The sequence below is a fragment of the Mesocricetus auratus genome, unplaced genomic scaffold (genome assembly GCF_017639785.1).
Source record: "Mesocricetus auratus isolate SY011 unplaced genomic scaffold, BCM_Maur_2.0 Super-Scaffold_100022, whole genome shotgun sequence".
Taxonomy (NCBI): Eukaryota; Metazoa; Chordata; class Mammalia; order Rodentia; family Cricetidae; genus Mesocricetus; species Mesocricetus auratus.
The window spans coordinates 16,574,639-16,591,107 of NW_024429203.1; the positions used below are offsets into that span (position 1 = coordinate 16,574,639).

General features: G+C 48.0%; 1 protein-coding gene and 2 long non-coding RNA genes across 3 annotated transcripts in view; 2 read left to right on the forward strand and 1 right to left on the reverse strand.

The window, feature by feature from the left end:
• Positions 1-131: 131 nt before the first annotated feature.
• Nrgn (neurogranin) lies at positions 132-8,249 on the reverse strand. Its single transcript, XM_005069338.4, has 4 exons — positions 7,981-8,249; positions 1,589-1,815; positions 1,337-1,354; positions 132-950 (listed from the first exon to the last, which is right to left on the reverse strand). Exons 1-2 carry the CDS (start codon positions 7,993-7,995, stop codon positions 1,594-1,596), a joined length of 237 nt encoding a protein of 78 aa, XP_005069395.1. The 5' UTR covers positions 7,996-8,249; the 3' UTR covers positions 132-950; positions 1,337-1,354; positions 1,589-1,593.
• LOC121133472 lies at positions 1,743-3,343 on the forward strand. Its single transcript, XR_005870324.1, has 2 exons — positions 1,743-1,872; positions 2,073-3,343. It is a non-coding gene; the product is annotated as an uncharacterized LOC121133472 (long non-coding RNA).
• A 2,671-nt stretch (positions 8,250-10,920) lies between the features above and the next one.
• Positions 10,921-16,469, forward strand: part of LOC121133500 — a 30,308-nt gene continuing 24,759 nt past the window's right edge. Inside the window, exon 1 of the long non-coding RNA XR_005870352.1 lies at positions 10,921-11,254. This is a non-coding gene — a long non-coding RNA (uncharacterized LOC121133500). The remainder of the gene's footprint in view (positions 11,255-16,469) is intronic.

The following is a 16,469-nucleotide window of genomic DNA, read 5'->3' on the forward strand; positions in this document are numbered from 1 at the left end:
GTTTCAACCTAGGTGTATTTGCACACCTCCCGTCCTGCTATCCCATTTGTTTTGGCTCCCGTTAGTGGATTTATGCAAACCCCGCCCCTCACTTCCCATTCCCTCCCGTCTCCCACCCTGCACCCTCTGAACACTTGGACAATCCTCTTTATTGTTCACATTCCAACCCAGTGTGGTAACATGCACACGCAGAGATTAAAAACCTTCCAGCCACAACCCCAGGAGCCCAGCGGGGTAGGGGCTATCTGGGGGCAGGGCTGCGGAAGACTCCTCCTACTGAGTCTCCAGGCGCTCGGAGGCTTTTGCATAAACAAAGGAGAGCGGGAGGGGGTGCTCTCAGAAGGAAAAGGGGTGACAGGCAGGTGTGGGATAGGACTTCCCTTCCCATCAGAGCAAGGGGCATCGTTAGACACCATGAAAACCCTCTTCCCCTCTTTCCTGGCCCCGGGTTTAAGGGGTTGAGGCTAGGCTAGGGTGGAAACGGCACAAAGACGCGGGGCGCCCACTTTCGTTGCCCATAGAACGAAAGGACCTGGAGGTTGCATTTCTTCTCCCCCCCACCCCCTCTCCCGAGAGTACTTGGGCGACGCATCGGGCGCCCTCTGCAGCAGGCGCAGCGAAGCGCACCGAGGCTGCGGAGGCAGAGCTGCATGCTGGGCGCAGGGACAGGTGGGCGTGAAGCAAAAGGACAATTTTGCGAGTATGGGGTTTGGGACGAGGGTGGGGAGAAAAGGCGAAAGGGGACCACGTTAGACTGGAGAGCTAACTAAAAGGGTACGGACTTGGCAACGCCGCGACGAAGCCAAGGGAGTCTCTAGGACGCGGCGGGGCGGGTGGTGGCGGGGGGAGGGCTCCTGAAGCTGGCTGGTTGGTGGGAAGGAGGGGGTCACAAACACAGTAGGAAAGTCTTGTCACTGCGAAGGGGACGCGGCATCATCTGTCCTCTGGAACTAAGGAGAGAGAATGTCTGAGAATCTGCCCTCTGCTAGCGTCATCTCCCCCCTCCCTTTCGGGGAGTGTCACCCAGCCCCCCTCCCCAACTCACTGAGCTGCAATGAGCCCCGGGGCATGTACGTGAGTCAGCCTCTGTGTGTGTGTGTGCTTAGGGCCCTCGGCTGCGCTTGTGCAGCCAAATGAGGGTGACCGACTGCGTGTCTGTGTTGGTTCAAGTGTGTCTCTGCTGCAGCCTCAGGCGTCTGGACATACCAGAGGGTCTTCAAAGTTATGTTCCTTGGCAGGGAGGGGTTGAGGGCAAGCAGAGAGAAAGACTGAGCAACTGGGTCATTTCTCCCACCGAGCACTGTACACTCTGCAGCTTTGGAGTCTTATTAATTACCTTCGAAAACGTTCAGTTCTTCGGTCCAAGGTGAGGCATAAAAGAGGGAGAGAGACAGACCGGTGAGTGTTAGCTAGGCAAGTCAGCATCCTAGGCCTTCTCTCACCCAGCTGTCTCGGTGTCCCAGGTCCCCACCCTTGACTCCCTTCGCGTTCTTCTACTCCCATCCCAACCTTAGACACTCCCAGTTTTTCCCGAGTAGGTCTGGAAAACGACAGCCTCTTGCCTGCCGTGCTCTCCAGCCAGCCTCACCTGGCCTAGTCTCCGCTGGGGCCGCCGCCCGCGCCTCCCCGGGCGCCCCCAGCTCCGCCCGGTCCCCCGGGTCCCGGTCCCTTCCGGCCGCACTCTCCGCTCTTTATCTTCTTCCTCGCCATGTGGCCCCGGAAACTCGCCTGGATTTTGGCTGCAGCGGCGTTGGCTCCCGGATCATCCAGCGGGATGTCTAGAATATCGTCGTCTGGTTTGGAGCAGGCGCTCTCCTGAGGATGGAACAGGGGTTCTTAAGGCTGATAAGGCCCAGATTATGAGGGCGTGGGGTAAGACTAGAGCCCAGGAGGACTCAGGGGGGACCTCGAGGGCGGTGGGAGAAGCAGAGCGGGAAGCCCCGGAGGGGGCAGACGAGCGAGCACATCTCCTAGCCACCGAGAAGGTTCAGGGCCAGGCGGACACAGGAAGAGGTGCACGGCAGGGTGGAGAAAGGAGAAAGTCAGCTAACCCTGCTGAAAGTAACCTTTAGTTTCAGGGGGCTGCGGAGTTGAATGACCGGTGAATCTGGAAGGGCAGAGAAAGAGCAGCCGGCGCTTCTGAAAGTGACCACCCTTTGCTCTGAGAAGATGCCTCCAGCTCAGAAGGGCCTTTCTGTGTACAGGATTCCCCAGGGAGTGGACACGAATATCTGCTACAGAGCTGCCCTCCCACCCCATAGTACTGCACCAGAGCTCAAGAATTTCAGAAGATGGGCCACTGCTCCTTGATTCAGTCAGAGAGGCCTGGAATCTGTGTTTCCACTGAGCTTACCATTTCCTACTGTGCCCCAAGTTGAACTCAAACACCAGAAAGAGGTAAAAAACAGTAACAGAAAAGGAAACATAAGACAAGAAGTCCTTTAGTCAGTGTCCTCATGGGAAGGAAAGAGTTAGGCCAATGGCTACACTGAAGCATTGAAGCTTACCTTGCCCCAGGACCAACAGCTGTGTTTTCCGGGCATTTTAGTTCTTTTGAGACAGGGTTTCTCTGTGAAATAGTCCTGGCTGTCCTGGAACTCACTGAGACCCACCTGTCTCTGCCTCTGAGTGCTGGGATTAAAGGCCAGTGCCACCACTGCCCAGCTCACTCTTTCATTCTTATTTGAGTTTATCATGATGTCATTGATGATTAGAATGTCAAAAGCAAAGCAAAGCAAAACAAAACCTACCTGGGGTCCCAGGCACTTATCAGTAGCTGGTAGATTTGAACCTTGGATGTCAAGTTCTAGAGTTTATTTTAATGCCTAAGAAAGGAAATGCAACCAGCTGCATAGCTAAGTTGTACTCTTTGCTGTATTGGTGTGGTTTGGGGGAGTTATCTGAGCATCCCCAGGCTTAACTGGTTCATTTGAGGAAATGAGGATGATATAATCACCTCTACGGGTTCTGCAGAAGAGTAAATTGCATGGCATCCAGTGGCATAATCTATTGATCAGCAAACAATAGCTATGCTCTGATTGTCTTGAAAAACAATAAGGTGATGTAAAATGATTATGTAAGTCCAAAGTGGTCCTATAACAACAACCTTGCACAGCTTTTCCTAATAATATGTCATGTGCTATGCGATGGTTTAGTCAATGATACATACTATATATGATGGCAGTCCTACATGATCATTTCAACTAGTGATGCCAAAACCATCTTAGCTTTGTAAATATACCCTGTAATGCTTGCACCATTATGAAGTTGTCTAAACACATTTCTCAGAACATATTCCATCATTAAGGAATGTGTGATGTAATTAAAGCCAATGTTCCTTCTCTTCCCTTTCTTTTACTTTCTCTTATTCCTGCTGTTTATCAGAGAGCTGAGACCAAATCTAGGGCCTTGTGCATGATGGGCAATGGTTACCACTTAATTATATTCCTTTAGCAAATGACTTGTGTCCCAGACAAGCCTTGTACTCACAATCTTACTGCCTCTACCTACAGAATGCTGTGGGCATGTTTTCATGTTCAATTTCTGTTCTTCTGTCACCCTGCTCTACGTGGGAATAGAAAGGATTAAAACCAGACATGGTAGCAGATGCCTGTTCTTTGGAGCTATGAAGCCCAAGGAAGGAAGATCAGGAATCGGAGGCCATCCTGGGCTACATGAGATCCTCTCTCAAACACACACACGCCACCCCACTCCAGACAAAACAAGATTAAAGAAAGGACAAGGAGGTTGGTGATATCAATTCCAGAGACTTAACACTGCAGCATCAGTAATATACCTGGGGAGAAGATGTTGCTATGATGTCAGAAGGGCATTTTCTCTTGATGGGCCTCCTCTGGCTTCTGGGATTTTGTCTTTATTTCTTGACCAAGAGTGCTCACTATTCTCTCCGTCTCTCTCTCCTCACATCAGGTGGCCAAGACTTCACACTGTAAGTTAGCTTTCCTTCTGCCTCATCTTGACCATCAACTATCTGTTTGTCAGAAATGGGCAGGGTATTGGTAAGGATTCAGTGTCCTCTGCCCTTGACTGATTGGCCCTCGGGACATACTTTTTACATTTTAATTTATTTTCTGAGACAAGGACTCATCATGTAGCCTTGGGTGACATACAATTTGCTGTGTTGGCCAGGCTAGTCTTGAACTTCCCATGGTTCTCCTGCCTCTGCTTCTTGAGTGTTGGGAATATAGGTGTGAATTACCATTCCCAGCCTGTAAGCTTAGCTGTCTACTCCAGAAGTCCAAGCCCAAGCCCAAGTTTACAAATGACTCCCTCTCATCATGTTTTCCCAGCTGTCCTCATTTCCTGGGCCTCAGAGTTCCTTAATTTGTGCTCAAGATGCTTCTCAATCGATTTAAACACAATTTTAAGGAATTGCCAAGAGGCTGGTCTGAATGCAGATGGATAGGCCTAAAACATCCTTTGTCTTTTGTCTTTCTTAGCTCTGGGACTCTTCATGACATCTTATCTTCACATAAAATTCAAGTCAACTCCTTCAGGTTTCCAATTCTCTGAGTACAAGTCTTTCTTGGAATGGTCTCAGGAAATGGACGCACATCTTGAAAGAGGACAACAAGCATAAAAACCTATTCCAGATTCTCTCTCCTTGACCTTGGCAGTGATAGACACTGTGGACATTGGGGGGTTGAGTGCCAAAGGAGTATTTGTCTCCAACCACCCTAAGGCTTGACCTTATGGCCATCAACCTCAGTCAAAATCAAGCAAAGCCGCCCCCACAGGGCCTAGCCTAAGGCTATGCTGCCCCTCACTTGAGTCTGCTCCATCAGGTTGATTCCTTAGGACAGGATGCTCATGGTTGCCCATAAGCAGAACTGGAGGGAAAAGGGAAAAGAACCCAAAGTCTGCTCATTGGTCTTGATTCCTGAAACCAAGACTGGTTGGTGCTCATCTGTGCTGAGGGGCTCTGAATGAACTGGGGACATCTGGGGTGGGTGAACTCACTTGCCAAAAACAGAGGAGCCATGGATGGGCACATCACTTTGCTTCTGACACTCTTGTTTTCTTCAGTGCCAAGTAGAGCTTAGCTCAGGCGAATGGTATCCTTTAGTTTCCCAAATCTGAACAGCTGGGGTTTTGTTTGTTTGTTTTTGAGACAGGATTTCTCTGTAGCTTTGAAGACTGTCCTGGAACTCGCTCTGTAGACCAGGCTGGCCTCGAAATCACAGAGATACCCCTGTCTCTGTCTCCCGAATGCTGGGATTAAAGACCTGCGTCACCACCACCCGGCCAGGCCAACCGCTGAGCAGCTTTAAGAACTATGCCTGTCTGCTGACCCGTTCTGTGTCAGGCCTTGTGCTAAGCACTTGGCACACTTTATACTATGTAATCCCCATTTTAGAAGTGAAGAAATAACCTCAGAGACATTTTATAACTTCCCAGGTTGCATGGCAAAAAAATAGTGAAATGATCTGGTCCAGAGGCTTGTACTGTCACCCACTGCCTGGGGTAGGCAGTCACTTCTATGCTGTTAACTGGTATGGAGTCAACTAGACTACAAATAAAATAAAATAAGAAAAGGAAGAAAGGAGTGAGACATCAAAACAGATTTCTTTTCCTTTTCCTATTAAATGAACGCAGGAAAGTCAGGTATGTTGGCTATGTCAATCAGCCACTGGAACACTGAATAGTAGCTCTTTTAAAAACATTCCCTGAAAAAAGGACAGATTTGCTTTCTTCGTCCCCATTTCTGTCCAAGCTTGCTTACCGAGGGGTTGGGGGCCAAGTAAGGAAAGACTAGATTCTTCCCAGACATCAGGTGGGTTGGTCATGGAGGAGAGCCCCAGAGAAAGACATAAAGAGGAGCACTGCTCTCTACAGCACAGGGCAGGAAGGTGCCTGCTTGTCCATCTCTCCTTCCCCAGCCCTCTACCCTTCTTGCCTTTGCCCCCTCCTCCTGCTTCCCTCCATCACCACAGACTCAGATGGACACTGGCCATTGTCCGGCTCTTTGGTCCACTGGACTTGGGACATGAACACAGAGGACTCTGTGTCAGGGTCCATTGGAGGAGGTGTCCCAGAATCCGGGGCATTCACTGCCTCTGGTAGCCCTACTGGGTGGGTAGCTGCTCTTCTTAGGGGATACTGATGTCAGTCATGTCAAGCACACCCTCAGTTATTATCTAGCAGCATCATTTATGTACTATGTGGCTATCTACTTGCCATGTATCAGTGGCTTCCTGGATATTTACAAACACTAGCAGGGGCAGGCAGGGCTCGCAGGATGGAGCCCCACAGCTCACCCTTGTCACACTGCAGATCCCAAAGGAAGGAAACTCCATCCCTCTCCAAGCTTCCCAGTCTTCACTCACTCATGTCTTCCCTGGACCATGTCTCCGGACTCTTCCCCATCCTTCTTGCCTTCTCATCCTATTCTTTCTTGCTCAGCAGTTACCCCTCCCCCCCACTGACTCATAGCTCATAATCTGCCATCTATTTATTTTCTTTTCTTAATAAAACACTGCTGGGGATGAGGAGCTCTTCCTCAATCAAGACTGAAGACCTGCATTTCTTCTTTCACAGTCAAAAAGTGGTTCCTGGGCTCGGTGTGTAGCTCAGAAGCAGAGTGTATATTTAGCACACAGAAGGTCCAGAGTTCAATCCCCAGCACCAAAAAAATAAGTAAGTAAATAAATAAGCAATCAAATTGTTCTTTAGAGAACGACAAACAGCTTCCCTGGAACCGTCTGTCAGTTTTCTTTGAGGGGCGTGACTTATGTGATTGGCATGCTTCTTTTTCAGTTTTTCTGGTCTACACTGGCTACGAGCATTTACTGGAATAGAAAACAGTATCCTTCATAGAGGGATCAGAGGACAGCCTTTTGAGAGGACAGGGCTCCACACTTGTCAAAGATGCCTACCTGGGAAAAACCACATCTCTAGACCTCCGTTTGTACAACTGTGAAAGACCTGCCTCGCAGAACTGGCAGCTGTTATTTCAATTTTCAACCACGGCTTGCCCCTAAATTCTCGCTGCCTTTTGGCACCCAGACACCAGAAAGTCTCACCTCTTAAAGAATTGGGCTACTCCTTTCTTCCAAACTCATTTATTTATTTTTTGCACACTGAGGGTGAAGGGTGGGGGGGCCCTCCTTAAGTACCTTCTGGCATTTTTAGCCAGGCTGACAGAAAGGGAATACCAGGAGTGTGGAGTCGTCTTTCTCCACAGACAGGAGTTAAGAATAAGCACGTTTTATATAGGTCTGGTCACTCTGCTCTTTTACCCAGCCAGGAGCCTGGTCCTATGCTGGGCACGGTCATACAAGTCCTTTTAACAGGACCTGTTTTGGCGTTAGGCACTTGCAGCATCGAGTTTCCGTGTGGGCGCTGACACACACTTCTTCCCCTCGCCAGCAGGGCTCTCTCACGGTCACTCACCCAGCACCTTTCAAAAGAGAAGGCGTTGGGGGCCGGGCCAGCTCCTCCCCAGAACCACACTGACTAGGCTCTTGGCGGCCCATCACCACCGCGACCAGGTATATTCTCCCCGCCTTAGCCGTGTAAGGGCTAGACAATCATTCGAAGGTCGTGAAGATCTTGCCTCGGTCCCACGACGGCAGCAACGGGATAGGAAATGGCGTGGGCCAAAAAATACCAAGGGAAAGGACTTGCTCACCAGCAATAGTTTCCAGTGTCTCCCTGGGAGAAGTTCCACCTGTCGCCTAACCTGCAGCTTTCCTGCAGGAAAGCTCTGCTCAGCTCCCGATCCAACCTAGACTGCCTGGCCTGGGCTCTCAGACGCCCCCGCAAGCTGGGGAGCATTTTCCCCTGGGGCTTGGCTCGGATCAGACAGGCGTCTTCCACCACCCAATACAATATTTCAGCATCCTCCTTCCCCACATGACTCCTAGGTCTTCCGTACCCTCTTCCACCCCTCTCTCACCCTCCAGGGGTTGTCGGGGTGCCCCTTGTCCCAGACCAAGCTGAGTTCAAGCATGGACTTACCGTGCAGCAGTCCATGCCGGTGTTGGGGGTCCTTGGCTGGGGTGGAGCCTGGCGCAGAGTGGGGGTGGATCTGTACGATACTGGGTAGCAGCTCAGGGGCTGTCCCGCACTCCCCGACCAGAATCAGAACCCTGGCAGAACCAACCTCTCTCTCGGGTCCGGTCTCCCGCGCTCTGCAACTCTTGCGAATGTAACCTGAGCCCTGCGGCCTCGAAGCCAATCAGGACGCACTTTTAGTAGGGTGGGCGGGAAGAGCTGGAGCGAGGACCACTCCCTCTCTCCGCTCTCTCCGCCTTGCTCGCTTTGGTGCCCCAATCCCTCCGCCTACACTCTTCCATCCATTCCTCCTACACACCCCATCTTCCAAATTCAATCCCTCTGCTCTAAACCACAGACTGCCAGGCAGATGTATGTCGGATTGGGCACAAGGCTCCCAACATCCAGGGCAGAAACACACATCTGGGCGCAGCACGCTTTACCGCTCATAGATAGAAAACCACGCACCCCATCCGCCTCCCTATACTTTCACAACCCAGAGTCCCAAACATTGCTCTATCTCCCCTCTCTGCAAAGAAAAGCTCCACAAACTGCAAAGAAACTGCCCTCACCACTCTGGCCCCGTAGAAAGCTGTTTATACACACAGCAGCAGGAAGGGTACATAGCGACTCAGACGCTTCAAGCCTCAAGCCTCACGCATCCATACATACTCCCCGGCTCTGTGAAGTGTGCCTGTCTTCCCACATACAGACACAGCAGACACAATATGCAAAAACAACCACACGGGCCTTGTACACACACCCTTTGAGGCCCAGGTTAATTGCAAACTTCCTGCTTTGAGATTGGGCACTAGCACACAGACAAAATATCTGCATTCCCGCTACTGGCAAAATCTGCATGAAATACTTCTTTTCTTTTTTTTAATTTTATTTAAAACATTGTATATATTGATTCTACGTAATAGTTGGGTTTCATAATGACTTTTTCATATGTGTGCATAATGTATTTAAATAATTTTCACCTGGTTACCCTCTTTTTCCCCTCTTCTGATAATCCCCATCTTTTCTTTCCACAAGTATTCCTTTTATTATCATGTCTTTTTTTTTGCGGGGGGAGGAACCCAATGAATTTTGTTAGGATTGTTTACAGGAGCGTGGGTGAGGGTTTGTTTACAGGAACGTAGGTAGGCATCTTACTAGTGACTCACCACTGAAAAAAATGTTTCTCCGGGTACCTCACCAACCATTAACTGCCTATAAATCTTAAGGGAGAAATGGGACCTCATGAGCTCCTCCCCCTTTCTATGACAGAGTGTTGATGGGCCCAATCTCGAGCATGTCTTGTACAGGTAACCTAGCTGCTACAAGTTCAAAAGTCAAGTCATTCCTGGAAGTCAGAATTCCATACCTTCTTCTGGTTCTTACATTCTTCCCACCCCCTTTCCACGATGTTTTCTGAGCCTTAGAAGGGTTGATTGTATATGTACACACACACACACACACACACACACACACACACACACACACACATCTATTGCTGGGCATTCAACAGTCATTTGTTCTCAGTGCTTTGATGAGTTCTAAGTGTCTGCAGTCATCACTGACCAGGTACCTATTTTGTATCTATTCATGGTCTGTGATCTCTCCTTCTACCCGTCTGCATCAAATAAAATCACTTATGCCCAGCACCCATTTTGAATGCACCTATACAGCGGTGCAGACTTAGCACACCCATCCATCCTATTCCATTCCACACACTAGACTTCATTACCTTTTGATTCATTGTCTCAAAATAAGGCAAAGCTTAGCCACCCTCTCGCTTGCTCTTTGGAAGAAAAAAGATGCTGTCAACTCGAGCACTGTGGGGTTATCACTAGTATTGGTCCCTTGAGCCCATGCTGGGGAAGGATGTGGGTTGGGGAGAGGCTGGGAAGCAGAGATGTGGAAGGGACGTCTGAGGTAGACGATTTGCTCTTTTTGTGGTCACTTAACTTCCAAGGTAGTATAGCTGACTGTGTTGCATGTTATTCAGGTAGTTGGAACATGTCTGAGAAAACTCAAGTCCTCCTCAGCTAAGGTCTCTGAGACTACAGGGAAGGAAGGAAGGCTATGGTTTTAGAGCAGACAGGAAGAAACACCCTTTGGTCCTGAGCAGGTCAGGGCACCCCAAGTAGCAGAGCTGCAACACTGTCACAGGCCAGCCACAACAGTGGGGCTGTTGGATGCCCATTTCACTGAGTGTTTGAGCCATGGCTCTCCTTCCTAAGGGGAGAATGAATAGGAGGGATAGGCCAATGTCCACTCAGGTTGGGGACAGGATTAGCCAGTTTGGGGCTCTAAGCTGAGATGGAGGCTGGCTGGGATTCCAGGGTTGGGGTGTAGGGGTGTCTCTCCCAGCATGTTTGGGACCCACCCACCCCTGTAACAGCAAATCTGTTCCCCAATCTGTCTCTGGCACGTTTTAGTCCCCCACCTCCACCAAACGGCAGGATGTCCTAGGAACTCAGGACCTTGCCTAAATGACAAACACATCTGGAGCCCCTGGTTTTGCCAACTTCCCCGGTTCTTTTACTCCAGAATCCAGAGGGAGAGGGAAGGGGGAACCTGAGGGTCAGAGAGGATATCAGATCTGGACTCTGCTTTTCCCAAATTAGAGCTGAGGAAGCTGGGATTTGGTGAGTTTGCAGTGAAGTCTCCCGAGTTGCTAGGCAACATCGCTCTGCAGGCTCTGCTGCCTCTGGGCCCTTCTTCCTGCTGGTCAGAACTGAAAGGAGGGGTGTCTTTATCCCCCTCTTCCAACTCCTACACAGCACCTCCCTCCCTTCCTCCTGTAAGACACCTTTGTGTGGGGTGAGAGTGTCTGAACACTGGCAGACCCATGGGATACCAGATACAGCAACTGTCAGTTCCATCCAGAAAACAACCATTTCAGCAACAGCCCACTTGAAGTGCCCACACAGAACTGGCCTCAGTGCTTGGCCTGGGGGATGGGCAGACTTCAAGGTGAGGAAAAGACAGACGGAGAGGAAGGCAGAGCCCAGAATGAGAAGACAGACACATTCACAGTACAAACACACAGAGGCGAGTGACACATACATGCAGACTCGAAGGCATGCAGCACTGGCTGCTCATATATCTCCAGAAACACCCTGAGCAGGCTGTGGCACTGTGACATCCACCACTTCTTCCGGTTGGACTCCCTCACTGCCTTGGAGCACACATTGAGGCTCTTAGGAAGCCCCTCTTCTGGACAAGGAGCCTGAACTTTGTGAGCAAGGTGAGCTGATGGGGCTGTTACCTGTGGCTCTCTAGGAGAGCTTGGAGACAGATGCAGTCTGAGGCCCTTGTGTGTGACTGCGTGAGTCTGGTCTTTGGCAAAGTGGTGTCAGGTCATGCTTCCTTCCATGGCCTGCTTAACCTTAGGGCCTGGTGTCAGAGGTCAAGTTTTAGAGAACTACTTATGGCCCAGGCCACATACTTAACTCTTCCAGTTTCAACTCCCCTGCCCATTTGCCAGCTCCCACAGCGGCTGAAGGTAAGGACTGCAGACCTGGAAAGGAGAGTTCCAGAAAGGCCAGGCTAGGCAGTGAGTCAGGGTGAGCTATGGCCCTGGGCTGGAGCCAGAAAGGATTGCAGAGATAAAGACTAGAAGGTAAGGCTGGCAGAAGAGATGGTTAGCCCATTGAAAGGCTAAAACATAAATGAGTGTAGAGTCTCTGTGGTCCAGTACACACCCTTCCTGGGACAGGTGGAGAGGAGTTTGCAGATGATTGGCCCTAGTAAGCAAGGGGGAAAAAAGCGCTGAGGCGTCATGTGATGATCTATTTGCCAATACTTGTGGCTTCCCCTCCTGGGAGTGGGCCCTCTCTGAACATAACATCCCCGCTCAAACCCACAGAGAGACTCCATAATAAGAAGGGGTGGGAAAACTGGAGGCTTGTGCCTTCGGCAGAGCTGCGCTGGGGCTTCTAAGGTCAGGGTTTTACCCATTTGAGTGGAGGGAGTGGGGGTAGCAGGAAATTCAGTTTTCTCTGCAAATATTTCAGCTTTTGCTGTAGCCGTATTTTTAGCAACCTGGTTGGCAGAGGAGGAGCCTGGGTACATTTTTAAAGGGGCCTGTGCCAGACTGGAGGGCTCTTTCCACCCTTAACCCACATGTCACAAAGAAGGGAGAGGAAGAGGGCACATGGTGTTCAAACTGACAATTCAGGGTTGCTGGACTGTAGGTGACCATGAAGTCATCTTTATCATCAGTCCCTGTTCATCACCAGCTGCCTTACAGTCCACAACATCATCAAGAATAGTAAATATTTCCTGAACTTGATCTGTGAAGAATGCTACAGGGACACAGTCTAGAACTGTATAATATGTAGTTCACCCTCCATGTCTATGGGTCTGAAGGTATGGACTCAGCTAACTGCAGACTGAAAATATTCAGGAAAAATAAACTCATCTACACCGTTCAGACTTCCTTTCTTGTCATCATTCCATAATACAGTATAAGAATCATTTACATAACATTTACATTGAATTAAGTCTTATGCATAAGCTAGAGAAAGTTTAAAATATACAGAAGGATCTGTATAGGTTACATGCATACATGTAATTTTAAACGACTTCTAAATTATTTAAACAATTTTTTATGTGTGTATGTATAGGTCTCTGTGTGGGTATGTGCAAATGAATGCAGGCGCCCATGGAGACCAGAAGAGGGTGTTAGATCCCTCAGCAGCTGGAGTTACAGGCAATTGTGAGTATGGCACCTGATAGGAGTACTGGGAACCAAACTTAGGTTCTCTGTAAAAGCAGTCCATGCTTGTAACGGTTGAGCCATCTTCCCAGCCCCGAATATGTCATTTTGTATTAGGGACTCGAGCCCCTGGAATTCCCAGTGGATATTCAGGTCAGACTCGGGCAGAGAAAGAACCAAGAGTGATGAGTGAATACTGAAACTAAATCCAATTAGTGTGTTCAAAGGGTTTCCATGGGCATCACCCCAGTGTGGCACTTTTAAGATGCACTAGCATTATAATCCTTTTTCTGGGGCCAGGATAGTGTGAAATGCCCTATTTGCGTGGCATCAGGTCTCCAGTGTGATATGAACCTGGGGCTGCAGCACATTGGTTTTCTTCCCAAAAGCACCGTATAGGATGAGGGAGATGGTGCAGGTCTTGCAAACACGAGGATCCCAGCCTTACTGTAAAAGGTGGGTGCTGGGGAGGGGAGAGACGGATAGATGCCTAGAGCTCATTGTCCAGTTAGCCTACCTAATCAGTGAAATCCAGGTCTAGTGAGAGACCCTGTCTCAAAACTGAGTTAGAAAGTCATTGGGGGAAGACATAATGTCAGTAAGTATCTACGAACACAGCACTCTGACATGTGCATTCTTACCGTTCTACAACCTCTCACATCATATTGGGTTTGATGTGGTGAGTGGTGTTGCGTATGATTAAAAAGTTAGTCCTATCAACGTCTCTCTTACTTCTTGTGCCTAAAATAAAGGTAATAAAGGATGGGTACAAAAGGATGACACAGATAGTAATTATTATGGGATTTGAGAATTTGGATGATCACAAAGACATTCTGAATGAGGCTGACTTGGAGCAAGGTTTGGACTTACGAAAGTGAAGAGAGAGGGTTGAGAGAGAGCAGAGGACATTGGAGGGAGGGGCACATGTTGTGAGCCACAATGTTCATTTCATGTCACTGAACTCACAACATCTCTGCCTCTGGTTGGAGGACCCTTGATGATGGAAATCTTGATCTCCATCTCTGTGCTCAGGGGTTTTATGTTTGAAGTTCAGTGTCTCAGTGCCATTTATACTGGAGCATGTCTAGACCATGAGGAGCACACCAAATCGTGCCTGTTACCCCAGTGTTCAGCCTCCCCGTTATTTAGAGATTTCTTCTTCCCTTCCTTCAGTTTGCTTCCTGCTTTTTTTTTTTTTTTTTTTTTTTTTTTTTTGGTTTTTACGAGACAGGGTTTCTCTGTAATGTTTTGGAGGCTGTCGGTCCAGCCCGGCCTCGAACTCACAGAGATCCGCCTGCCTCTGCCTCCCGAGTGCTGGGATTAAAGGCGTGCGCCACCACTGCCCGGCAGTTTGCTTCCTGCTTATTGCATCAGTAAAAGTTTCAGCTGGATGACCAGTGTGTGTACCTGCTGGGCTAACACATTTCCTGGAACATTTACCCAACACGAACATTTTAATTGCTGATATTATTTGAATAATAAGCTTCTGAACCAGCCTAAAAATAGCCTCATCAGTCAGAGGTTCAGACACATGTTTGTTGTAACTAATTTTTTTTTTTTAAAGACAGAGTCTCATGTGTGTAGACTTGGCTGGGCTCGAACTTGCTATAGATAGCCACAGAGCCTAAACTGCTGGGGCTTCTGCTTTTACCTTCGGAGTGCTAGCTTTACAGGCATGTGCTACTGAACCTAGTTTATGTGGTTGGTCCTGCAGATGGAGCCCATGGATTTGTGCTTGCTAGGAAAGCACTCTGTCTATGGGGCTGCATTCACAGCAGCCTTTTAATTGAAATTTAAATTTTTACAGAAAGACTTAACGAGTTATAATTTTCATATCATTCCCATAGTCCATGTAAGGACCTTTGCTCCTTTTGTCACTTAGCTTGATAGGTAAAAACAAAACAATCTTGGTTCGAGCAACGGTGAATCTACTTTTCCAAATGAGGGTTCTGACCACTCTGATGTTGCTGTCTAGCTCAGGGCAGCCTGGAGGCAACTCGTCCATGAGATGAGGATCCTCTGAAAATCACCCAGAATAAGCATTCCCTGGCCTGTGTCAATGTGGTCAGTGTTGCAGCCCTGTGCATCACCATGGTGATGGTCCCGTTAACTTGGAGTGGTTGTTCTGATCATATGCTTCGGTCTATAAATATGCGGTTTACTGGTCAGTTAGAATTTGTTGCCTTTTTGTAATACTTGAAAAAAGCCTTTGATTTTTACTTATACAAAAGCTAGTCATGTAGTATATAATGAACTCCTCTGTGCCCATCCTTCATAATCAGTAATTTTCAACTCATCACCAAACTTTGAATTTATGTCTCAAAATTTTTATTATTATTTTATTTGTAAATGTTCAACGATATGTGTATGAAATATAAGGCCTCTTTAGTGCTTATTTTTGAAACTTATGATTATTAAATTATGAGTTCTATAGGGAAAGAGGTCAAATTCTGGGGACCCAATGCAACATGGTGACATTTCCTAAGAGAGTGACACTCAAATATACACCACACAGACACCAATAAACTGTGTGTGGGTTGAGTTAATTTGATTGTGGTAATCATTTTATAATGTACATATCTTAGTTAGGTTTACTATTGCTATGATGAAACACCATGATAGGAAGTAAGTTGGGGAAGAAAGAGTTCATTTGGCTTAAACTTTTACATCATAGCCCATTATTGAAGGGAGTCAGGGCAGGAGCTCAAAGGGCAGGAACCTGGAGGCAGGAGTCGATGCAGGGGCCATGGAGGAGTGCTGTTTACTGGCTTGTTTACCATGGCTTGCTCAGCCTGCTTTCTTATAGAGCCCAGGACCACCAGCCCAGGGATGGCACCACCCACAATGGGCTGGGCTCCCCCACGTCAGTCACTAATGAAGAAAAGGCCCTACAGGCTTGCCTACAGCCTGATATTATGGTGGCATTTCCTTAGTTGAGGTTCCTTCCTCTCAGATGGCTATAGCTTGTGTTAAGTTGACATAAAATTAGCCAACAGTACACATATACCAAATCATCCCATTGTATACTTGAATATATACAATTTTCATTTGTCATATATATATATATATATTTTAGGGAAAATATAAGATGTAAAACAAGCCGGGCGGTGGTGGTGCATGCCTTTAATCCCAGCACTCGGGAGGCAGAGGCAGGTGGATCTCTGTGAGTTCGAGGCTGGGCTGGACTGACAGCCTCCAAAACAATACAGAGAAACCCTGTGTCGTAAAAACCAAAAAAAAAAAAAGTAAAACAATAAGGAAAAATTAGAACTGATCATTGTAGCTTTAGCACACTGTATGGGATATAGTAGATACTCAATAAATATTTTCCTAATCATTGAATTAATAAAGGTTGAAATTAATGAGTATATGTCAAGAGGAAGGAAGATTTACATTACTGACCATTGCAGTAATCAGACATGACATTACTGGAAGTGACACATGGTTCTGTTGGAGGTCCAGTACCTCTTCAATAAAAAGAACACTTGCTGCTCTTGCAGAGGAACCAAATTCGGTTCCCAGCACCCACATGGAAGCTCACAGTCATTGGTAACTTCAGTTCTAAGGGATCTGATGTCCTCTTCTGACATCTGGTGACACTACATACATGTTGTACATATACATATATGCAGGCAAAACACTCATACACATAAAATGAATACATATTTAAAAAAGATGAAATAAGAGCCAGGTGGTGGTACACATCTTTAATCCCAGTATTCAGGAGGCAAAAGCAGGTGGA